Source organism: Hydractinia symbiolongicarpus, chromosome 1 (assembly GCF_029227915.1).
Source record: "Hydractinia symbiolongicarpus strain clone_291-10 chromosome 1, HSymV2.1, whole genome shotgun sequence".
Classification (NCBI taxonomy): Eukaryota; Metazoa; Cnidaria; class Hydrozoa; order Anthoathecata; family Hydractiniidae; genus Hydractinia; species Hydractinia symbiolongicarpus.
In genome coordinates this window covers 17,766,503-17,790,992 of record NC_079875.1, presented here as the reverse complement: position 1 = coordinate 17,790,992, position 24,490 = coordinate 17,766,503, and the positions used below count along the sequence as shown (strand labels likewise).

General features: G+C 32.5%; 2 protein-coding genes across 5 annotated transcripts in view; one reads left to right on the top strand and one right to left on the bottom strand.

Moving 5' to 3' along the window:
- Positions 1–23,069, top strand: part of LOC130644378 (E3 ubiquitin-protein ligase NEDD4-like) — a 74,558-nt gene extending 51,489 nt beyond the window's left edge. The window contains exons 2-30 of one of the 3 annotated variants that reach the window (XM_057449975.1): positions 2,923–2,995; positions 3,103–3,188; positions 3,888–3,969; positions 4,042–4,080; positions 4,368–4,421; positions 5,003–5,053; positions 6,614–6,675; positions 7,022–7,128; positions 7,279–7,352; positions 12,697–12,816; positions 13,788–13,855; positions 14,039–14,144; positions 14,434–14,478; positions 15,113–15,180; positions 15,299–15,491; positions 15,693–15,746; positions 16,231–16,285; positions 17,054–17,115; positions 17,294–17,359; positions 17,808–17,971; positions 18,278–18,346; positions 19,139–19,260; positions 19,511–19,581; positions 19,726–19,895; positions 20,628–20,688; positions 21,026–21,085; positions 21,197–21,304; positions 21,596–21,765; positions 22,146–23,069. In XM_057449975.1, coding sequence (XP_057305958.1) covers positions 2,924–2,995; positions 3,103–3,188; positions 3,888–3,969; positions 4,042–4,080; positions 4,368–4,421; positions 5,003–5,053; positions 6,614–6,675; positions 7,022–7,128; positions 7,279–7,352; positions 12,697–12,816; positions 13,788–13,855; positions 14,039–14,144; positions 14,434–14,478; positions 15,113–15,180; positions 15,299–15,491; positions 15,693–15,746; positions 16,231–16,285; positions 17,054–17,115; positions 17,294–17,359; positions 17,808–17,971; positions 18,278–18,346; positions 19,139–19,260; positions 19,511–19,581; positions 19,726–19,895; positions 20,628–20,688; positions 21,026–21,085; positions 21,197–21,304; positions 21,596–21,765; positions 22,146–22,248 — 2,562 coding nt within the window. In that variant the 5' untranslated portion in view covers position 2,923 and the 3' untranslated portion in view covers positions 22,249–23,069. Of the gene's footprint in view, positions 1–2,922; positions 2,996–3,102; positions 3,189–3,887; positions 3,970–4,041; positions 4,081–4,367; positions 4,422–5,002; positions 5,054–6,613; positions 6,676–6,814; positions 6,880–7,021; positions 7,129–7,278; positions 7,353–12,696; positions 12,817–13,787; positions 13,856–14,038; positions 14,145–14,433; positions 14,479–15,112; positions 15,181–15,295; positions 15,492–15,692; positions 15,747–16,230; positions 16,286–17,053; positions 17,116–17,293; positions 17,360–17,807; positions 17,972–18,277; positions 18,347–19,138; positions 19,261–19,510; positions 19,582–19,725; positions 19,896–20,627; positions 20,689–21,025; positions 21,086–21,196; positions 21,305–21,595; positions 21,766–22,145 lie in introns of all 3 variants that reach the window. The other 2 variants (XM_057449966.1, XM_057449983.1) reach the window with 2 other exon arrangements.
- LOC130644433 (zinc finger C4H2 domain-containing protein-like) lies at positions 8,031–10,915 on the bottom strand. 2 transcript variants are annotated; one of them, XM_057450049.1, is made up of 4 exons: positions 10,854–10,915; positions 9,326–9,491; positions 9,082–9,224; positions 8,031–8,660 (listed from the first exon to the last, which is right to left on the bottom strand). In XM_057450049.1, exons 1-4 carry the CDS (start codon positions 10,895–10,897, stop codon positions 8,333–8,335), a joined length of 681 nt encoding a protein of 226 aa, XP_057306032.1. In that variant the 5' UTR covers positions 10,898–10,915; the 3' UTR covers positions 8,031–8,332. The 2 variants fall into 2 exon arrangements, with proteins under 2 accessions (XP_057306032.1, XP_057306039.1); XM_057450056.1 differs by lacking the exon at positions 10,854–10,915 and adding an exon at positions 9,657–10,036.
- Positions 23,070–24,490: the final 1,421 nt, after the last annotated feature.

Genomic DNA, 24,490 nt, shown 5'->3' with positions numbered 1-24,490 from the left:
TAACTTTATTTATTTATTTATTTTAATTTGGAAAGCCTATTTTAAGTCGTTTTTCACACCCTTCCAATATATCCCGTGTAAACTCCATCAGGCTCGAATTAAGCACACAAACTTTTGTTACTCAAAACAATTGAATCAAAATCTTTGTCACTCACAATGCAATATTCATTCACAATATTATTTCTAAATTATCTAAAGAATATATTTGAATTACTTAATAATCAGCTTAGGCAAATATAAGGTTACTTACATGCCACTGAAACTCTTGTTTATAACAGCAAAAACAATTATTTGTGGTCATTTGACTGCAACTGGCGCATTTACACCATGACGTAGTGATAAGGTTAAGCCTTAGCTCTGCTATTTCTTCACCACTATCACTGCAATATGTTTCCAACGATGAATCTGATAAACACCCGCTTTGTTTTAAGTCAAACTGGAATCCAAGTACAACGTTAAAAACATTCTGATTCCGACTCCTCCTAAGAAAACATAATTATTGTAGTATTTAACAAATTTGTTGGTTCTTTGAACAAAAACATGTAATTCTGCATTATGCAAAATTAAAAACAACAAAGTTTTTTTTAACTCTAAATCGTCAATCTTTGATTAATATTTAAACGAAACATGTCAAGCGGACTCTAAAAACAATTCAATCAGCATAGGAAGCATCCCATAATTCTTTGGTCCTTGTGACGTCAATTATGCAGCCATTATGAATTTCAAAGTTCGAGAAGAAGCATGATAAAACCGCATGAAGTGAGGTAGCACAAAGTTTGAGAGTTTATTCACAATTATTTGCTGTACTAAACTTTTCTGTAACAAACAAATGTTATTTTCTTAAATATTTCAATGAATAGAACTCAATTAGGCAGCATCAATATAACGTCGGAGGCAACCTTTAAGGCTTTTTAGTCAAACAACGCTGCGGATTTTCTGTATGACCATTTGATATAACGGAATAATCATAAAAACACCATTCTGAAGTCCTAATTAAAAAAAATCTCTTTGTAGTTGCAGTCTAAGAGCACTGTTCATTTGCCATTGATCTCTTGTTAGTAGTTATTTTTGAAACAAGCGATGAAAAAATACTTAAAAAATACTATAAAATAAACTTTCAGAAAAAAATTCATATTTTTTAACTTGGGGTGTCTAGCGGACACTGAGAACCCTGGAAACCAAGTGGCCTTAGAACCCAATTAAGTTAAATTAAATTTTTAATAAAACCCTGAAAACCGAGGAAATTTTTTAATGGCCAGTTTGCCAAAAATATTGGAATGGACTATTTGTAGTTTTAAAGACAACTTTTTTACATCACAGGTTGTAGTGGCATATTTTACTTTAGTTATAGTGGCAGTTTCATTGTAGTCATTTATTCTAAATTGTTTTAAAAGTAAAAGTCCTTATCCCTGTAATCCATAACCTGGTAAAAATCAAACAAACAAAAACCCAGAAAAGTCACAATATGACCCTGAATAAATTTGTTAGGCAAGTTATTTAGTTAAAAAAACCTGTTAAGTTTAAGTTAAATACCAGGAACTAAATATATACTACGAGACATGTTCACTTTTGGCTCTAACAATTATTCTGTTTTCTTGCAGTCTTCTCTGTGAAAATGTCAAAAGGAAAATATGTAGATATTATGTTTACATCTGCAAATTTTCATCTGTAAATTGTTTAACCTGTGAACATTGGAGAAAAAACGTTTTATTTCACTATTGTTTAGACTCTGTAAGCAACTTTTTGACAAGGTTAGCTGAATACAGCAATGTTTACACTATGTCAGAAAACCTTTTACCAATTTTTTAACAAAATGTTTACCCTTTGCAAGGATGATTTTTGACAGTTTTATAGCAAATTCCAGGAAGGTTTTAGATGATCTTTCAAGAAATAACTTTTGCAAATAATAATTTTAAATAATTTTAACGAATTAACTTATTTGTTCAGTCATTGTTATTGAATAATATAGATATTATCATGTGGACAGTTACGTTTCGACAGCTACAGCTGTTATTGAATGGCAAAGATCGTAATAATCTTTGGCTATTTATTAGTTGGGGAGATAATTAGAGGATCTAAATCGACCAATCACATCACAGCAATTAAAGTAACTAACTTTTTACAGACCAACTGGAGGCAATCGATTGATTAAAATCTTTCTGTTTTCTAAAAGTTTGCTTTATGTTACATTTATTTTTTTAAAAGTTTGCTTGTCTCTAATCATTTTTCACTTTGTCTAAATATTCGCTTTCCAAAGTGCGGGTTACCATATTAGAAGCTGTTGATTGTTCATTTAAAGGCCAATTATTATGGTGGAAAACCTTAATGTAAGTTTCCATACAACTGCATTTTCTGCTCTAGCAGAAAAAGCTCGGGAGCACTTTGTTGTTGAGTTCAAACTTATGGAAATCAATTTGCCGCTTGAGAGAAAATATATTTAAAATTAAATGGCTGTCGTAAACAGAAACCTTTTCGAAATTTAAAAATAACAGCTTTGTTTTTTATGGCAACAAAATAAAAGAAGACGTAACAGAAAGCGGAGCGGAAAATGCAGTCGTATGGAAACCTATACCTTTAGACAGTAGGAGTAGTGATATAATTATCCTTTAAAAGAAATTAGTGAGTAAAGAAATTGCGAACTAGCTTTCATGACTAAGCCTTCGTGACTTCAGCCAAAAATTGTGAAATAGTTTAAAATTTAAGTCTATAACACAAAAACATTGATTATTAAATTAAAATAATTTATAATATTTTAAAATTATTATCAAGACAAACTTCTTATATTCCTTAGGTTAAAAAAACCCTCGTGAGAAACAAACAAGCCACATCAAAATAAATGTATCTTCTTTTTTAGAAATATGAATTATTATCTGTATGTAGTTTTAATTGCACCATGTACTCAATTTTCTTTTTATTTATACAGATGTCAACTAATACACAAATTTTAGGTGGAACAGATTATGGTTTTAGAAGAAGAATATGGGGACTTCCTGCGGTATGCTTAATGTCATAAAAAATGTTTTTGATTTATTCTCCAAATAAACATTAAAGGTCTGCGTTTGTCAATTTCATTTCATTTTTTAAATGTTTTCTCTGTCTTAGACCGAGGAAGGACCCAATGTCAAAATATTAAAGGTCAAAATAATTGCAGGTGTAAACTTAGCAAAGAAAGATATTTTTGGATTGAGGTATATATTTTGCATTAATTTTTCCTTACTTTTTTTTTTGCAATGTTCATGGGTGAAAATCCACCCACTGAGTTAGCAATTTTTTGTAGACTTCAAGCTTGGACAACTAATAATACTCATAATAAATTTAAATTTGTCAGTTTGCATACTCTTCTGATTCACGTTAATTTCATGTTATAATTATATTCCTCGCTCTTTGTGTTTTTTTCTGGGAAGATATTTTAATTACTATGACAGTTCATTATAAATATCACTTTTCACCTACTTATAAATCAGTTGAAACCTAGTCTTTGTTTGCTGAATAAGTGTTGTATACCCTTCATTCTCCATGTTTTTTAAACAAGGCATTAAATCCCGAAGTCGAATTAGGTTTGTAAAGACTTCCAAAGAAGTGTATAAAGCAAACTTTCTTGATACTTGTATTTTTTAATCAAGGCCTGCCTCAATCTTCGTTCTAATTGTTTTTACAAACATTGTAGTAGACATTTATCATTTTTTGTTTATGAATTATTCTGAATTTATAAAATTTTAGACTCAAATTTTTAGTTCTTTTAATGCTAACTTAAAATATTTAAGCAATAAAGAAAATCTAATTATAAATTGTCAAGGGTGCTTGCTGAAAAAAAAATCTGCCACTTTAAAATGAAAAAACAATTATACTAGACCCTATGTTTCTTACTACAAAATTTTTTTTTCTAGTGATCCATACTGTGTGATCAAATTATTTGATCGTGAAAGAAGTAAAGTTCTTGCAACCCTTCAAACACCTGTGCAAAAAAAGGTAACACTCATTATATTTTGAATCTCTTTTCTTGCGTGGGAAGGACAATTAATGATTTTTGTTTGCCTTTAGACTTTGAATCCCCATTGGAATTCAAGTTTCTTTCTCAGAGTAGGTGTCCTTTTTTTGTTCCTGATTATTTTGCAACTACCTTTTGTGTAGTATGTGTCGACTGGTGATAACATATAAGATTGTTAAAACATCTTTCACTTAAAAAAAGCACATTTTTTTCTTGAAGTGTTGCTTAATATAAAACTGAGGAACCTTTCACCATCACACAGAAAATTAATTTTACATTCACTGTGAATGAAAGGAAATTGTTTGATTATTTCAAAATTGTTCTAACCTTTTTAGTGTATCTTTATTTTTCATAAAAACCTTTGTTTCTATCCCTCTAGGTTGATAAAGAAAACCATAAATTATTATTTGAAATTTTTGACGAAAATCGATTGGTAAGTTAAGTTGTTTCTTCCAAGAATTCAAATAATTTTTTATATATGTATATATACAATTACTGTGGTAGTATTATAAGTAAAACAAAAAAATTCACCGTCAAATTGATATCATAAGCTATTAATGTCTAACGATGTACAAAAAATCACTCACTCACTCATTCAGTCATTCTAACACATGTGATCAGAATTGGGAATTAATCATATACCTAAAATCCAGTGTTGCTCCTGCAAAAGTTTATTTTTTTCCTACTATTTTTAACAGAGATAAACTAAATTGTTTATAGTGAGATTATCCCTAAAATAATCTACAATAATAGTAATAATACAAGAAAGAAATAAGACGGTCTGTGTTTATTGTAACACCCTCCTTTATTATGATCTTTAAACTTTCGAATGAAAAAAACTCCAAATGTAGACGCTCCTATTAAAGAACTAATGCCAGGACATAAATTTCATGTAGGTAAAACTTCCACAGAAAATTAATAATTTAATTTCGTACTGGTAGATTGTGAAGGTAAAATACATTTTAAAGAACTGAAATTCCAATAATATTTTTACAAATGTTTTTATTTATTTAGACAAGAGATGATTTTCTTGGAGAAGCAGAGGTGCCACTAAACAATATACCTGTAAGCTTGTGTTTCAATAAGTTTAATAAGTTTATTTATCAATGCTTGGTGATAGACGATTTTCCTTATCCTTCCCAATGACAGAAATTAGTTTTTGGTTGTAAAACATGTGTTGCTACTTAAGGAGATCCTAAAATGAAATGGTGTTTAACAAGTCATTCTAAATCTCTTGCTCTAAAAGATGTTTAAATTTAATGAAAATTTTAAAATTTTTTTATCGCATCCTAACTTTATCAATGTATAAATATTATAGAGGTGAATTAATTAACATAAAATACATAACGCGGAAAGGGCACTCATTTGCTCTTTAAGGGAACCCTAAATTTTTGCTAATGTCCCCATAACTAGTAAGTTTACATTACAAATTTTTCAGGTAAGCCTGTAGAGACACAAAAAATTTGCTAAACAATGCTGAAAGTTTTACAACATAGTTCAACATCATTTTGTACTTTTTAAGTATGTGCCTAGGCTGCTTTGATGGTAGTTGGTTTGAGGTTTTTTATATTATTGTTCTAACTAAAATGTTTTGAGATTATTAATTGTTACAAGCTTCTTCATCTTATCATAGTCATGCATACTCTAATATTTCTTTATTTTGTAATATAAGCATCGCCCTAAATGTCTTAAATCAAAGTTTAATACTGTCAGTCAATATTGCTAACCTAAAAGTCGACACACCTGTGTTTCAGTGCATCCTTTTTATTCCTACCTATACTTTAAAATGCCACTATTTAAAGATTTGAAACCATCCTATTATTTACAGCCATGAAAATTTAGAAATTTAAATAACTTTTTTTATTTTACCTGGTTTATATTATTATATTTATTCAAATTTTATTTGATTGTTAATTTTTTGTAAAAACAACTTATGTTACTTGTGAAAAAGTCTTATCTGTTTGCCTTGACTAAAAAATATCAAATGTCAAAACGAAAAAATACCTTTGCTATTGTCACCTATATGTGGTGTAACACTGTACATAATACTGACTCCTCGTTTCCCTCACAAGGGCAACGCTAAGCTAAATAACAGGGTGACCACTCCTCCTTAAATTCTTTAAATAACCTTAGAAAAAGAAAGTCTCCTTGAAAGTACTTAAATATACTTAAAAAAATTGAAATTTTAGCTATTTTCCTTAATTTCTCCTTATTTCTTAATTTTTCTGATCGTAACTTTTTTGGAAATGTGTCCATGGATTGTTTATCAAAAGTGAAATAAGACATATTTCTTTGTTACATGAAATCCTATATTTTCTATCTTTCACGGCATAATTTATATGTATATTTGTATAATAAGTATAATTTTCTTATCATAGAACATAGTATGTAACATTAAAGATAGAGAACTAATTAACCATCTTTTTTTTATTTTTTTATTCTCGTTCACAGCAAAATATCCTTAAAAAATGTCAATCTGTCTCCTTAATTCTCCTTAATATCCTTACTTTTGTTCTCATTTTATTAGCGGTCACCCTGAGTAAGTTTACTAAGGACTTCAAACTTTTGTAGACAGATTGTATGCCAAAGGTCTGGTATATTTATGAATGTTCTAACAACTTTTAGGAAGATGCTGATTTTGATGACGAAAGAACTGGTGCAAAATCCTACCTTCTCCAAGGTCGCAGGTTGGTCTTTTACATTCTTATAATTTTTCAGGAAAGCAGTAGTTGTAATTTTAAATAAGGTTTTCTATTTAGTTTTGTCCATCATTAAACACATACTTCTTTTTTTGTGTTTTTTTATTCTTCATCCTTCTGTACCTAGTTCGAAGTCTCGTGTACGTGGGCATATTAATGCCTGCCTGGCTTATCAAGTTACTCATTTCGATGGTGAGTTTCTATGTGAAAGGATGAGACTAGGTGTATAGAGGAAAACGAATTGCAAATTTTTTTGTGAAAGCTCACTTTTCACACTTCTAGCATTCAGTTTCATCCTTTCTAATTTCAATTTTGTTTTTTTCAATATGCACAGCACAAAATCACGTGTTCGAGGAGAGATAAAAGTATCACTACTCTATACGGCTAGTCGTACCAGTCAGCAGGAAGATCTTAGAGGAAGCAGTCAGGTTGAAAGTGTTGGTAAGGCTGCATAGTTTTTAGGGTTGTGTATTGAAAGAACGTTTCTTGTCTGATGTTGTTTGATATTTAGGTTTACATGTAATTAAATTTCTTTGTCAGAGGGACTCTTTTTTACATGTTGTTATTGTTGTGATTTAATTTGGTTTTTAGAGAGAGATGGTTTTCATGCAGCGGCAATTGCACGCGATCTTGACAGAATAATGACCCTGCCTCGTCCAGAAGAGGTTAGTTTACTACGTGTATAGAGACCTTTGAAAAGTTTGTATAATGTCTGTTTCAATATAACAAACTAGTCAATAAAGCCCATTGAAAAATCCACTGAGGCAGAATAAAAATGAAAAAGAAGCGTTTTTTGAATTTTGATGACGTCAGCAACCTATCCACAAAAAAAATAATTCAGAAGCTTGTTTTCACGTTGGTTATTGTGTAGAGCTTAAAGCAGTGATCAAGAAAATATATAGGATCATGTATTATTTGATAAACGGTTGCAGAGATATTCGGGTTTAAAGGTTTTTTAATGACGTCATCAACCTGTCTACTTTCGAAACGGATTTAGGGACCCAGGTTTGGGAAAATTACACAAGTTGGTCCTAGGTGATCCCTAGTTACCCATGCGGTAAAAAATCATTGACGTTACCACCTTGTTTTCAAAATTATGTGGCCTCAAAGTTTTGGGTGCACTGTAATGGCTTCATTATTTAAATTAACATATTGACGTTAAAATAGTAATATTAACTGTGCGCCGTAACATCAGATAATTTAACAGTTGACACTCTATGTATTATTATAGAGATGACAGGAAATTAAATAGGAGATAGGGAAGCTATATTTTATCACTTAGGACCAGTGTTTTCTTCCTTCTATATTTAACATGTTTTGTAAAATGTGCATGTGTTTAAAGAACATTACATTGTCTGCTAATTTTGCTTTGTTTAAACATGCACAAATTATGTTCTTATTACCAGACGCGTGTCATAGTATTTTGGTTCATGTTGTGTTAGCATAGTTCAGTGTTGACTTCTTCCTGCTCTTTGCAACCACAACCTATTTACATTAATTAAAAAATACAATATTTTACATACAAATATACAGTTTCTAAATACAATATTGTGCTTATTTTGTGAAAAAGGAGTTAGATTTTAAAAGATGTTTGTTAAACTAGCTTATCTATTATAAGCTTAAAAAATGTTTAATATCTCCATTGTTAGTCGCTTGCTTTTCTCTTCTTTGGATTCTTTGAATGACTTTTTGCTTTACATATCGGACAGACTGGTGCATTTCGGTGTATGCTGTGATTGCACGACATACATGTTTTCATTGGTGGGCCTTTCGCAGAGCGAGGCATAGCTGAAAATACCTTTGCTGGTTGCTGTGGCATCATGTAGGAGGTTATTTTTGAAGTGGTAACCTGTGTTGGACTACTTGTACTTGTTGGACTTGGTATTAGTGTTGGACTTGGTGTAGATACTCTGCTTCCTTTGTTAGTTGTGTATGCTTCGTTAGCATCTGGGTAATGAATAACTGGTATCTCCCTAAATATCATATGTTTTCAAATTTATTTTATAAAAAATGGATGATTTCGCATTTTCAATACTTTAAAGACACTAACCCCAATTTTGGAAAATCTTAAGGATTAACGTTAGGGCTGCGAGAGAAAATTATTTCAAATTGTTTATTGGTGTACCTTTTGTAAAATTTTGTGAAACAACTTTATTGAAAGGTGAAAAGTTTGACATAAATAAATATAAATATGGCTTTTAATTTACTCGATGGTCTGCTGTTTACTATGGATCTTTAATCTCAAGTTATAAGCAATCCCCATGGTTATTCTAAAATTAACCTAATAACTGAGTGTAGATTAGTATAAAATTTGACACTAAATTTTTGCATTAATTTCATGTCTCGTTAGATTTTACTGCAAGTAGTATGCAGTAAGAAAATCTTTGAAAGTACCTGTTTAGTCTTTTGTGACTTTCATCAATATTCTGCTCCAGTCTATTCAGATGTACGTCTGTTTTTAAGGGATGATGTCGACCGTAGCATTGTAAACGGGAATGCTCAAGTTGGAGCTCTTTATCTCTCATGCACAAACGTATCTAAAGAAAAAGTAACCAGTTTATTACATGCGGTATAAAGCAAACAAACAAAAAATTATTTCTGTGGGGTTTTTAAATTTCCTTTTTTAGGGTTGACGTACATGTTTCAAATCTTTTTGTAACAGCTTTACTGCATCGAGATGTAACATTTCCTCTCTTTGCAACATAAGTTCTTCATGCCGTAGTTGATTCAGTTGCTCTTCCTCTTTCTGTATTACATACATGTCATGTGATGTAAGAGACTTTTCATGATAAGTGAATATTTCTCTAGAAATAAAAAGAATAATTTTGTAACAAGTCTGGAGATTTCTGGAGAAATGGCTGGATGCAAATAACATTGTTAATTTTGTGTGAAGTTTGTGTAATAATGTCAACCATTCTCCTAAAAATACTTTATGGGTGGTTTAATCGAAAGGTTGAAATGTAACATACCTTGTATCTCGCTTGCACTCACTCATTTTAGGTTCAAACGTTTTTGTTCTTATGCTTTCACAAGACTGTGTGTTTACTAGTATCAACACCTTTTTATATATGCACACAAAACAAAAGAATGTGAAGAGACTAGCTTTCTTTTAAATGAAACCTATATAATGTGATTTTTAGAGGAGAGATTCCTTGTTGTTTATTTTTTTTTGTATTTATTTATTAATTAGATACTTCTTATTTTAACTTTGTCACACCTGTTGGAATTGAAATAATAGAGTCCTGTAGTGCAGTGTGAAGTAGTGGAAAGAAAGAGGAAAGATATACCAAATGCAGTGTGTAAATAAATAGATATATAATATGGGAAGGATTAAAAGATTAGATCATATTTCTTTAAAATTTGATTTGTTATTTATTATTTTTGTATTGAATGTTGTATAGTTAAGGAAAACAAAGGAATTTTAAAAGTTAGTCAAATAAAAATTGAATTCCTGATTTAATAATTCATGGATGATTAATAGAAGAGCAAATTCTATGCTGTTTTTATCCAATCTTTCTTTGACAAAATATGAATTTAATATTTCTTAATCTTTTGTATTTCAATAAACAGTAGTTCTGTATCGAAGCTTTGTTTCCCCAACTGGAGCAATAAGTCAAAGTAATGTTAAAGTTGCATTATATGGATGGTTTTACACCACCACATCGATGATTTTTGTTAGGCCCACAGAAAACTCACCTATGGTTAATTTTTAGTTATAGAATAGTTTAGAGTGAATGTTTTATATATGCTGTGAAAAAATTGAAAATCTTCACACGAGTCGCAGACATATAAACAAAAATCATATCAAATAGCTCTAGCAATGAAGTAACGTAATAATCTCGCAAAAATAAAAACACCCGCAAAAACAAAACAAACAAATAGATTAGTACTATAGGTACTGCAAGAGATTTTTTGAAAGCCATGTGTTCATAGGATTTTAAAGTTAAGTTATTTTGAGTTATTTTGTATTGTTTTTTTGTTGAATTTTCTTAAACAATAACAAATGCTTACAATTTCCAGTGATTGAATGTTAAATTTTATAAATTCTATAAAATTAGTTTCTTTACTGCTTTTCAATATAAATTATTTTTGATTGCTAAGTAAAATTTAATTATAGGTCTTTCCTTTTTTCTCAAACAGACTAGGATAAAATTAATATAAGTCACCTTAATAGCCTCTTGTGATTTTCCCACAGTATGTTACAGTACATACACCTGTTTCTGTGTCTGAAAATTTATTCTCCATATCTACTGTCGCATTCATCTACATGGAGTATACTCCATCTCAGGTGTTTTTCAAAGCCAAAGAAAATATTTGTAAATCCATTGTTGGGAAAGCTACTATACAGGTCACTAGATTTAAAACACCTAAGGATTATATCTGCAGCATTCTGCAATTAGATGTGATCAAAATAATATTTGAAATTTTATAAGAAAACTTGTAGCTGTGCAAAGCTGAGATATATTTTCTTTTCTGTAAGTGCGGTGGAGAGACAGTGCTGGCTTAAATCCAGTCCTAAGAAATTAAAAATCTTATTCACTGGTGAAATAAGAAAAGGAAAAACAATTTAATAATTTATAACTAAATTTGATATCTTTTTTATACTCCTAGTGGTAGGTTATTTACGTTTTAGCTTTTTTCATTTAAAGCACTTGAGTTTTTTTCATTACAACATAATAAAACAGGTGAAGGGAAAATAATTGTGTTTTATTTATTCAGAACATGAAAAGATAATTCACAGTAGTAGGGATTTAAAATCATTTTATTTCACCATCAAATAAAATGATTTTAAATAATCTTATAAACTAGTATCAATGAGTTTTATTCTTATTCTTGTTGTATTACACTTTAGGAGGCAGTCAACGTGTAATTTACGTCCAATTATACTGTTATTATTGTCCCTTATAGATTCTTGAAATGTAGGGCCACCAAAACTTATACGTATTGGAATACATGAACTTTTAAGAGCGCAACAAGGACCTTCAATGCCTAAAAAAGGAGAAACAAATAGTAAAGAAAAAAAGGAAGCCCTAGTGAAATTAATGTCCACAATTTTTCACTGTCTTATCACGGCCTTGAAAATAAAGTTTTGAGGAAAAATAATATTCTCATTTATTAGTGCAATTATTTACCCAGAATTCAGTTCTTTTGGTACTGTTCAATGAGTCTCCTAGTACATTTAAAGTTCTTATTTGAGCTCCAGAAGCTGTGCAAGCTCAACTAAACAGCTGTCTGTGTGAACGCTAGGCAGAGTTATCTTTCACTTTTAGTGATGTCTGGCATGACAAAAAAAATATGGCGCGTTTCTTCAAGCTTCAGAAGGTCTCAATTTAAGACGCACCATACTTTGTTTTTTTTTCTTTTCTTTTTTTCTTTTTTTTACGTTTGGAAATTTGGAACAAGAATCCTCAAACAACAAAATGTACTTAAAAAGTTTTTGTGAAAAGCTTTTTGATGTAATTTTAATGTAAAGACAAAGTTACATAATCTAAGCAAAAATTCTGATTTGGTGTCCTTTAAAAAATATAAATTTGCTTTTTAAAGTGCGTCACCATGCTGAGCTTTTTGGACTTGTTTGCAACTACATTTACACCGTCCACCGCTGCGTGATACACAACAAAGAGCTATTTCATGTAATATTCATCTTTCACAGAATTTAGTGTTGAACAAAAAACAATTCTATATTTTTCAGACCATTAGCCCCTGCGTTGTCACTTAACTAAGTACCTTAAAAGAGATTTTCCACATAAATTGAATTTAGCGATCTTCAAAATGGCATTTTTGATGTGAATTTAATTTGGAGAAGGGTCAAATATTTTAAATAACATGGATTTAAATTACTGTATGTTGTCAAAATCACCAATTTTTTTCTGCGTCAAAACCTCTCCTCTTAGATAGATTGAAGAAAGCTGTTTTCCTAAAAAAATTTTGTAACGCTGGCGTCAATTTATTGTTAAACTGTGAAAGTAAACAACAGTCTGTCAAACTTTCTTTTGCTTTTGTATTTAGCCTGGCTGGGAAGCTGTAAACATTGAAGATGCAGATGAAAATGCGTCTGGAATCACACATCAACATTCCTTAGAAAGCACAAGCCTGGAACCTCTACCAAGTGGCTGGGAGGAAAGACAGGTAAGGAAGGAGAAAATCTAAATTCTGTGTGTTCATATTACTTTTATAATTTTTTAGTTGTTTAAACATTTATTATTATGGTGTTTTCAGTTCCTGTAACATTTCCTTTTTAATTTCCTTTTGTTGTTGTTGTTGCTATTTTTGGCTGTATTTGTTTTGAGTTTAAAAATACTCAAACTCATCAGTTTTAGTATGCAACTAGAACATCTAGGTCCGAAAATGTTAATTACCGTAATTAACTGTAATTATCAGCTCGTTTCTGATTGGTTAAATTTTTATGAATTTCGATCCTCTGCAATTATATAAATACATGCGCAACATCATTTTACTTTGCCCGATGATGGGAGAAGGATCTCCCGAAACGTCGCCTACTAAACTATCATGTTCAAGAAATTTCTATAGTATTATGAATACTGAACAGACAAACCGAAATAATATCTTTAATGGAACAAAGAAGGTTCTATTAATTGGTGTACTTTTCCTTTTGTTGGAAAATTTGAAGTTTTCGAGAAAATAAAGAAGATACTTTCAATATTTTTAACACCATAATGCTTCGAATAAATGCTCCCTTCTTTTAGACGCCCATCTATTAAACGCCCTCCTTTCAATGATTTTTTTTAATAAACATCTCTCTAATAGAGGCCTTCCTCTAATAGACGCTTGTTTAAATTTGAAACATAATGCGTTGAGTTTCATTGATAATGATCTTTATAAATATCTATATGAAATATGGGAAGAAGATATGGTTGAGCTGCACAAGCTCTCAATATAATTGACAAGGACAATTTCCCCCTCTCCTTTAACGCCTCCCATTAAAATCGAAAAATTTAATAAACGCCCCCATAGTTCTAAAATACTTTTAAAATGGATTTTTCAATATTTCTGCTTCATATTATTTTCAAGTATTTTTTACATTGAGAAATCTGGATTTTATTTTAGGAAAGTGTGTAATCGTGTTTTTTATGTTACAGGATGCAAATGGACGAACGTTTTATGTCAATCATTCAAACCGAACAACAACATGGATTCGACCAACACGGTATGGTTGTGTTTTTCTCTCATATAGGACTTAATTGCCTAATTACCAATTGGAACTTAAACTTATAAGCCATTTAATTTTCTTTGGGAATGAAATTCTCTCACCTTAACTCATATCTTGCGACACTTTAAAGAATTGCTTTTCCGATCATGGTATGTTAGTTTAGATTACGAAATTATTTAGAATTGCACAAACAACGCGTACTCCAAGTGAATCACAAGTGGATTTCAATCAAGAATTGCTTCGAAATGTGCGCCGTCATATTAGTGTTGAGGAATCTGCTGAGCTGGTATTTTTATTAGAATACTTATGATACTGATGGTTTTTTCTTCATTTATTTATTTATTTATTTATTGATAAACCAAGAACATTGTGGCATTTAGATTATAGTCGAAATTAATTGACCAGCAACGAGTTCAATTGACCAAACTCATTGTTGGTCAATTAATTTCGACTATTTATTCATTTATTTACTTTGTTTGTTTGTTCTTTATTTGTCTTATCATCTTTAACCATCAGGTCTTATGATAAGAAAAGCACGTTTAAAAAGCATCGATGACGTCATTTCTATGTTTTAGGTGGACCCTGAATCACAGTTACCCCCTGGATGGGAGGAGCGTAGGGTATGTTGCTATTTTTTGTTTTATTATTATTGTAGATAACATATGAAAGAGTTAAAAGATTTTGCTAAAAAGATGCTGTATTTAATAGTTTTAACAAGTTATGTTGGATGTAACATGGTTATACCTATTCGGTTTCATATTTCGAACATATTTAAACAGAAAAAAATATTTAGGTAATGCAATATTTATTAAAAACAGACCTCTATATCTCCAGAACTAATTAAGATTTTTCAAAAATTCCTAGTCAATTTTCCAAGCTCTCCTATGAAGTCATTTTTTTTTAGTGGAGAGAGCTTTAAAAAGATTTTGCTTATTCTCTTCAAAGAAAAATCATGTGAAAATGTGTAAAATTCCAGAGATATTATGAGCAAAAACTTTAAATGTCGTTTTTAAAGTAAATACGAAAATTTTCTTAAAATTACGGTCGTCGAAAATAAACACGAGAAATCTACAAGGAAATTGTTTTTGCGGATTTTACTGTTTTATGTACTATTTTAACATGGTTGCATTTGAGTTTTTTATAATTCACATAAAAATTTTTTAACGCAATAAACCAAAAATATAATCCAATTTTTTTTTACTGACTGAAGTAAACACAGGCAATTATTATATAGATTACTTTCTTTTAATCTAGAATGTCAATGGTCAAACTCTCTTTATTGACCACAACACCAGAACAACTAGTTGGGTGCGACCACGATCGTAAGTAAAGGTTCATTAATAAACGCTTACAATTAGTTTAAGCGAGGCTAATTGAAGTAGACAAAGATAATATAGCAGATATGTGAAGATTATTTATTACTCATTTATTTTTCAGTAGTACGTCATCAGCTGTTGAAAATCAAAGTCCACCGGAAGCTGATGCCAATCCTAGACCAGAGCGTTCCACAGAACGCCTGCACCCGGATGTACCTAGTCAGAGTGAGATGCCCTTACCACCCGGTTGGGCCATGCAGCTAGCACAAAATGGACGCGTGTTCTTTATCGATCACAATAGCAGAAGTACAGTGTGGGTAGGTTGAGCAATGTCGTGTCGCAGCGTGTTAAAACCATTCGCAGTTGCATGGATATTGAAACACATTGTTAAAGGCGCTTTTAATCTTTCAGAAACCACGGTGTTTAGCTTCATCCATATCGTTTTGTGCTTGCAGTGGAATGTCGCTTAAACTCGTACTTTTTAGGATTTTGAATCTTGAATTGTTCTATTATAACAGGTCGATCCTCGAATAAACAACAAGAATGACGCCAAAGACCTTGGACCGCTTCCTGTGAGTATCCAGGGTACTTTCTTTGTATACATTTAACTATACCGGCCGGGTCCGGAATTTACGGGAAATCACGCATTTCCCGTTTCCGTTGCTTTCACTCGGTTGCTAACAAAAAAGAACTTTTTAAGAACCGAATTTTTAAAAAAAAACTGTCTTTAAAAACCAGCGAAGTAACACGCCGATCTACGTAGGACGTTCTTTGCAAGGTTTTGAGAACAATAATACTTTGTAAATATATGTCTTATCGCGGTATGCCAGGCCCTATTATATTTTGTAGTGTGACTTGCATTGCATTAATAGGTCTGTTAGTGTTGAACTTCTAAGCATGAAACAAACAAGCACCAGGCATTTGGTTATTGGCGTAATTTAAAATTTGCCCACCAGTTTTTCTCCCTGAAATTTCCTAAACTTCTCATAGAATATATACCCTCTTGAAATGTTGTATTATAAGGTCATTTGGCTAAAATAAATTCTCTTATATTAGGCTGGTTGGGAGGAAAGAGTGCATTCAGATGGAAGAGTCTTTTTCATAGATCACGGTTTGTTTGTTTGTTTGTTTGTTTATTTTATTTAGTTTTCTTTTGTTTGTTTTTTGTTTTGTTTGTTTTCTTTTGTTTTGGTTCTTCAATACGTCTAGAAGTTTTTTATGTTGTGCAGATGCGACCAAACCCACCCTTGTGCTTCTTTTAAAGCAGGATTTTCACCAGCCTGGTTATTTGTGAGAAGGAAAAATAACAACTCATCTTGTTTTTGCTAACAATGCGTAACTCAATTGGAGTCGACTGAAATTGGAAAATTATAGAAAACTAGTCGGTGGCCCGTGGAAAATCCACGGGTTCGCTCGTTCTTTTTATACAGCATTACGTGCGTCTCGCTACTTTCGGTACCATTTTGCGTGACAGACAGACGTATACGGGTATTAATATAGACTAGTCGTTAGCCCGTGGAAAAATCCACGGGGTCGCCCTTCCTTTATATATCGCATTTCGTGTTTCCGTAACAGGACGCGACTTTCGCGGACAGACAGACAGACGGAATGCGGCTATTATTAAAGGGATTATGTTGGCTTTTTCAGCCGGCCTTTTGATTGGTCTATAGAGGAGATGTTTAATGACACATGAGAACTTGGCATTCTGGTTCGTGCGCATGTAATTTACATGCTAAAGAGACGTTCCCCTTTAAACCGATCAATCAGGACTAGCAATGGAAATCTGGATTTGCTTGCTTCTCTGTTTATTGTACTTAAAAATTTTTAATCCACTTTTTTGGGTGTTAATTTTTTTTGTAATTTTGTAATGTTGCTATAGAAACACAATCGACACAATGGGAAGATCCACGACTGCAAGTGCAAGCTAAAAAGAAATCACAAGTAACCCATATTCTTTATTGTTTTAATTTTTTCAATTTTTTGCTAGCTGTATCTTTCGTATAAAAATTGCTTACGGCTACAAATGTCCTTACTAAAAATGGTTTGTAAAAACGTTGGACCTTCACATTGTCTTTATATCACATGATCACCACTTTAGCTACATCTGATCTATTTTCAGGCGATTCCTTATTCACGTGATTACAAGAGAAAGTATGATTTCTTCAGATCGAGACTAAAGAGACCTGTAAGTAGCCTTATTTGTATGAAAAGACCTGTAAATAGTTTCTTTGAATGTAGGGACCTGTAAATATTTTTTTAATTGAGCAGACCTGTAAATAGTTTCTTTGAATGTTGAGCCATGTAAATAGAGCCTTTGAATAAAGAGACCTGTAACTAGCTACTTTAAATAAAGAGACCTGTAAATGGTTTCTTTAAATAAACCGACCTGTAAATAGGGTCTTTAAATGAACAGTAACTAGCTACATTAAATAAATAGGCTTGTAATAGATTTTATGTATAAGGGAAATTTTGTGATAAAATATCTATTTACACTGCATTATTTTTCCAACGAACATGACTAAACAATATAGGCCATCCTTTTTTTGTATTTTGGGATCATACGTTGTTCCGAAAAGGACTGGTCCTAACCACAGTGTGTTTGTTTTAACTGTACATTTTTATTGACTTCTCAGGAGAATGTCCCAAACAAATACGAGATTCACATACGTCGTAGCACCATTATGGAGGACTCATATCGCTTTGTTTTGTCGAATTGCGACAAAGTGGAATTGTTGAAGACGAAGTTATGGATTGTGTTCGATGGCGAAGTAGGTCTTGATTATGGAGGAGTGTCCAGGTGACTATTGATGTTCTTCTTCGCGGTTGTTTAATGGGCTGAAATGCAAGTAATTCACTGATCCGAACGCTCTTCCATGTTTAAATGTCAAACAGGAAATCAAACTAAGTCTTTTCTACTATTAACACTATCTAGTTATTGCTTGAGTATTTTCTTGAATTTGAAGTTGCTTTTCTCTGTCGTTATAAGAGGTGACATTAGCACTTTGCATATTGCCGCCCTTTTAACACTTTGTGTATTGCCGCCCTTTTAACTCTTTTAAGGAAAAGAGCATTTGAACAGACAAACCTTTCTTCTATTTTATAGGGAATGGTTTTACTTGTTGTCGAAGGAGATATTTAATCCGTACTATGGATTGTTCGAATACTCGGCTACGTAAGTACCGCGACTTATCTGTTTTTTAAAGAAAGTATTTCTCGGGTGCACCAATAAAATAGCAAAACTCTTTTCTTGGCATAAGTAGACTTAAGGTGAGAGTTCCAACATTTTCGGTTCATGTAATGCTTAAGTGATAGTGCGTACGTTATCCTTCTAAATTTTGCAAAAGGTTTGGGCGTGACGAGAAATATGAAATTCTCGATAATCAATAATTGTTGTGCATTTCAAATTTATTTATTAATTGTCTATTACATAACGCCTCAATTAAAAAGTTGCAAATGCCAAACAAATTAGTGCTAGTTTTCAAAGACTTTAAATGTTTAATGTATAGTTCACGTCGCTTCATTTTGGAGTTAATCCAAATTTGACGCAATGGACAACACAATGGACAACGCAAGTTTTTAATAAAAACAAAACAAAAATTTGCACATTAAAGACAATTTTTGGAAGCAATTTCTACAATACTAGTCGTTAGCCCGTGGAAAATCCACGGGTTCGCCCGTCCTTTTTATACCGCATTGCGTGCTTCTCGCTATTGCGCAGCTAAGCTACCATTTTGCGTGACAGACAGACAGACAGACAGACAGACAGACAGACAGACAGACAGACAGACAGACAGACAGACAGACAGACAGACAGACAGACAGACAGACAGACAGACAGACAGACGTATACGGGTATTATAATATAGATTTCGAATTTTTCGCACTGTGGAAAACAGCCTTATGCATGTACGCTGTATAGCTGCTGTTACGTAACAATAATCTTCTTTTTTTCTCTTCTCTCCAGCGACAATTACACGTTGCAAATCAATCCCAACTCCGGTATGTGCAACGACCAACATTTGTCTTACTTTAAATTCATTGGTCGCGTCGCCGGAATGGCAGTGTATCATGGGAAATTATTAGACGGTGAGACGCGTTATTGGTTTTGTCAAGTTTGGTGTTGTGCATGTGATGTTCTGCTGATAGGCTTTTGTTCATTTATATTGCTTAGTATGGCTGAACACAACTGTTCGTTAAAACGTCAAAATATATTGCAGTATATAAAATATTTAAAAAAAAAAGCTTGAAAATTATCTGGAATGGAACAATAGTTCACTAATACTTTTAACCAGTTGTAGCATACGCATTCTTTGATATTCCAATGGTATTTTTTTAGCGTTCTTTATTCGACCATTTTATAAAATGATGCTGGGGAAGAAAATCAACTTGCGAGACATGGAGAGTGTCGTAAGTGTGACTTTGTTTTTGGATTTGAAGGGATTTGAAAACATCCACTACTTCAACACAAAACAGTACTATGCGTTCAACACCAAGTGTCATTAAAAAGCAAAGTGGATTTTTTACCTGCACGTTCCCTCTTTTGCTTTTCAGGATTCTGAATATTACAACAGTTTAGTGTGGTTGCTAGAGAACGACCCTGAAGATTTGGAACTGCGATTTCAACTTGAAGAAGAAGCCTTCGGACAAGTTGTGAGTAGGGAGTTGAAACCGGATGGCGAAAGCATTCCTGTTACTAATAGCAACAAGACGGAATATATCGAGTAAGTGTTATACTGCACCCAGGGCTTTCGAAATAATCCCATTGATTTCGTGTCAGAAATTTCAGGGTTTTTACCGATTTTGTTTATTTTAATTTCACTAAAATCTTTACTATGTAGATTTTAATGCTACAGTTTGCTATTTCAATATGCGATTTACTTTTGTTTAATTGCCACGAGAATGCTATGGAAGTAACAAACGCGAAGCTTTGAATTAAATTTTTGCGATCTTAATCTTTTTCCTAAAAAGTTTGAGACTTGTGTATTTATGGTACAGTAAATAAAAAAGTACTTTTGTTATGAATTTCGTATTGGGAAATTGCCGTAAAAGTAAAGAAATTTCTCACACTAAATACAATAAAATATCAACGCGTTCTATGTCCTGTTACCCAACATTTCTCTTTTCGACTCTTCGCTGCATATTGTTGGATATGATGGTTTGCAGTGTATGTGGCTGATTGAAATGTGTTATGAACGCGCTAGTTAAAAAGTGTACGTATAAAGCGAGGACCTTTATCTCCACATCACCAATAATTAACATACTCACGTTAAGTCTCACTTAACCCAGCCGAATGTACCATGTTTGTTTTTAGCGTGGAGAGCCGTGAGAGTGCATAGTTCTTCTAAAAGCCCCGTTTGAACAGCGTGAATAAAGGATTTTAAAAATGTGGAGAATCAGTTGATGCATTGAAATATATGTTTTTGTTGTATGTTCCCGTTTTGGATTTTTTATAGTTTGGTTATCAAATGGCGTTTTGTTGATCGAGTTAAAGGCCAAATGGGAGCCTTCATGAAGGTATACTGGTGGAAATGTTCAAAACAAAATTATTAGTAAAACACGCAATCTGTAGCCGAACTTTATGCGTGCTTCTCAGAAGTGAAGATTAAATATTTTCTTATCGCAACATTACCCCAAGAATACTTTGTTGTTCTAAAAGCGCAAATTCATATTAAATACTTGAGGCGCTTCTTCGTATGAGCAGCAATTTTTTTTTTTATTTATTTTCAAATAAACTTTCTTTGTTGACACTTGCTTGATAAATCTTAATTGGTTCTATTCGTGGTTGGTTATTTTACTTCAGAATACAGGATGATTTAGTTTATTTATAAATAACATTCTTTACTTCGTTTAGGGTTTCCAAGACATCATTCCTGCATCGTTAATTCAAGTCTTCGACGAACGCGAACTCGAGGTTAGTAAGTGCGACGTATAACTTTTATGATCATACCAGTAAGCTTGCTTTTTTTCTCCTCCAAGCCTGAGTGTTTTGTGTCTTGACAAAGTTTGTTTTTTTCGTTTTTAGTATTTGCTGTGCGGTCTCGGCGAAATTGATTGTGACGATTGGAGAAAGCATACGCAGTACCGGAGTGGTTACCATGACAAACATGCGGTTATTCAGTGGTTTTGGAAGGTGACTTAAAGTTCCTAATCCCACAATGCACTGAGCCTTGCTAAGTTATTCTAGTTGCAAACGTTTTTAATTGTGATCTAGCTTTCTGTTATGCATCATTAGACTTGTACAAAAAGACAATTTGTCGTCGTCGTTGTTGATGTCGCCGGGGTCTTTTGTCGGGATAATAGCAGTAGTAGTTTTCGTTTATCCAGAATGTCGTTGTTTGTGACATCTGTAATGTTATTGTCGGCACACGGTGTTTTATTGCTTCATGAGTTTTTAGTTGAAATATTCACTTTTCCTTTCCAGGCTGTATTGACGTTCGATAACGAAATGAAAGCGAGGCTGTTACAATTCGTTACTGGGACATCCAGAGTTCCCATGAACGGGTTTGCTGAATTATATGGAAGCAATGGGCCGCAACGATTTGCTATTGAACGGTGGGGAAATGCGCACCAACTTCCAAGATCTCATACGTGGTGAGTTTTTTTTCTCGATTTATTTTTAAATTTTTCATACTTTTCTTCGATGTGTTCATTTAGCTGAACACACAACGCACGCTACACTCCATAAACATGCGTAAAAAATATGACCAATCAGTGTTGAGAATAGCGGATTAATACACACTGTCTACAATCAGGGAGTAAACGAACTTATAGATTTTCATATTGCTTTGGAGCTATTCAAAAGCTGTAAAGAAGAAAAAAATGGAACATAAATGATTCTTTTGTCTTGGATTCCTTTATTTTTAATAAAATATTTAGCACTATCATTCGAATAATGAGAAACTCTTTTTATTTTTTAACGAACGACCTATTTCTGTTTCTGTTTGTAAAGTATGTTTTGTCTTCTTTTTTAGTTTTAATAGACTCGACCTGCCGCCCTATGGAAGCTACCACGAATTACGCGAAAAATTAAGACTTGCTATAGAAAATACAGAAGGTTTTGAAGGGGTGGATTAAACATCGACTCGTAACATTTTCTTCAAGATATATCCTAAGAAAGTCGAGTACGTGAAGACGAAGCTCGCAAAGCATGAATGGAATTGAGAGTAGAACACGTGTAATCATCTGATTTTGATCGCCTGGGGTTAGTAAACAACAAAAAATATGCATCTATCGATGGGATGGATTTTTAAATAATTAAAATCGACATGTAGCTTTTTTGTATCTTATTTTAGTCACACTGTTTTATTGTTGTGGACGGACGCCCTTTGCACTGGCATTTTTATTTTAATTGTTTGCGAACTACAGTTAATGCCTAGAAGGGGCCAATGAGATTTTTACAATAGTGAATTATCTGACAAAAAACTGCTTCTATGAATATAGTATAATTAAAGCTCTATTTACACCAGGTTGGAAAGGTATATCGTTTTTAAAATTCGATTAAGTAAAATTAAGGCGAAAAATTATAAAAAACGTCTATTTAAATGAAGCACTTTGTCAAATTTGAAAGGTAACATCAATTTTTTAATACGAGATGCAGAAGAAAAAGAAAGAATTAAGAAATAGCAAAATTAATATTATTAAAATTAATATTTACGGTTTTTATTAACGCAAATCTTAGTCTCGCTCACCTAATAAACAGGGATAACAGAGGCACTGTGCCATTTATGCATATGTCATATCTATACTGGATAATAATTCTGTTATAAAATAATTATATAATAACTTCTTTTTTTACGCTTTGAAATTGGCGATGTAACTGACTTTTGCAACGTATTTTACCAGTGATCGTGCGATAGATTTTGTTATATGTCGTGGCAATAACCACTGATCCTCAACCTTTTGTTATATATCCTGCTTTCCAAATAAATTTATGAGGTGCTTGGTCAGGTGACAATAATACAGTTGGTTTCACCCTCGTTCCCAGGGATATTTCTTGTTTTCATATCAAAATAGGAAAAATCCTTGAGAACGACGTTGCAGTTATTTCTTTCCGGTTGGATTAGAAATCTAACAGCGCTGTTCGGCAACGTGCAGACATTTTTCTCAATTGCGTGGCTATCGGGTCGGTGGGGAACAAAAGATCGCCATCTCAACATCAGAAAAGGAAAAACTTTGCGATGAATTTTTTTTAAATAGCGATGGGAAGAGGTTATCAAAATACCAACCTCGTCCCCAAGGCACTTTTTTCTCTTGGAAAGAGAAAAAAGGGCCCTTGGGACGAGGTTGGAAAAAATACATCACTATTAGTAATGTGATGTGTTACATTTGGCCATGATGTACGATTTCCTGATTTCCTGGAACCTTCAAGGTAAAATAAATAAATGAATAAATGTAAGTTTTGGTGGCTAATTCAAACTGTTGATAATTTTTGCCAAAGCAAAAAACAAACGAACCAGTTCTGGCTAGTCATGCCAAACATTTTTTCTCAGACAGTAAAAATAATAGCTTGGATAAAAAGATTGTCTTATCTGTGAGTGATAATATAATAGATGTTATGGCTGAGTCAACCTCGTCCCCAGGGCATCTTATCTTCTCTGACATTGGGACGGCGATACGAACATCTTGCTGTCCTGATATAAAAAAGAGGTTAAATATTATGCTTAAAAAGAAGATCTGTGAATGGTGAGGAGGATAGCTGGCCATTTGATTTCCCTGAACGGAAGGAAAAGTCTCATGCTTCAGTTATTATTATTCCGAATATTCATACAGAATATAACCACTTCAGTGTTGAGAACACTGTTCAACGTGGGTCCTGTGTTCTAAATATATGCATTAGGTATACACCGGCATTGCATACCCAATTTTCCTCTCATGGCATGGGTTGACCCGTAGCTGTGGTGAAGACACTTGCTAAACATGCCCACGCTGTGGACCGAACCACGGACCTTGTGACATTATTTCCTGTTATTTCTGATATTTTTCTTTCTCGGCTCCAGAGCTCTTGAAATAAATCTCTTAAAGTAATTTCGAGGTTTATTTGAAAGACCTCTTGGAATTTCTCTATCTCGAACTCGCAAGGGCCCAAAATTTTTGTTCGAGATACAAGGGACAAAGACTTCAGTTTGAGATAAAGAGAAGTTCGAGATAGAGAGATTCCATTGTACTTTTTTTTAATGGAAATACCGTTTATTAATATAGTAGTAATATTAGTATATCTCCATGCTCTCACTGAAGAATTAAGTTATTGGAATATATATTTTTCGTGAGAATTTAATTCAATTCAATTTCACAAATCGAAATTTTGAATTTTTTTAGA

Excerpts from the sequence above, each read along its gene's own strand:
- LOC130644433 (XM_057450049.1), bottom strand. The coding sequence starts at position 10,897 with ATGTACTGTAACATACTGTGGGAAAATCACAAGAGGCTATTAAG. Across the intron at positions 9,492-10,853 it reads AATCACAAGAGGCTATTAAG|AGAAATATTCACTTATCATG; the intron begins GTGACTTATATT and ends TTTTATTTCTAG. Across the intron at positions 9,225-9,325 it reads TACAAAAAGATTTGAAACAT|ATACGTTTGTGCATGAGAGA; the intron begins GTACGTCAACCC and ends CTTTTTCTTTAG.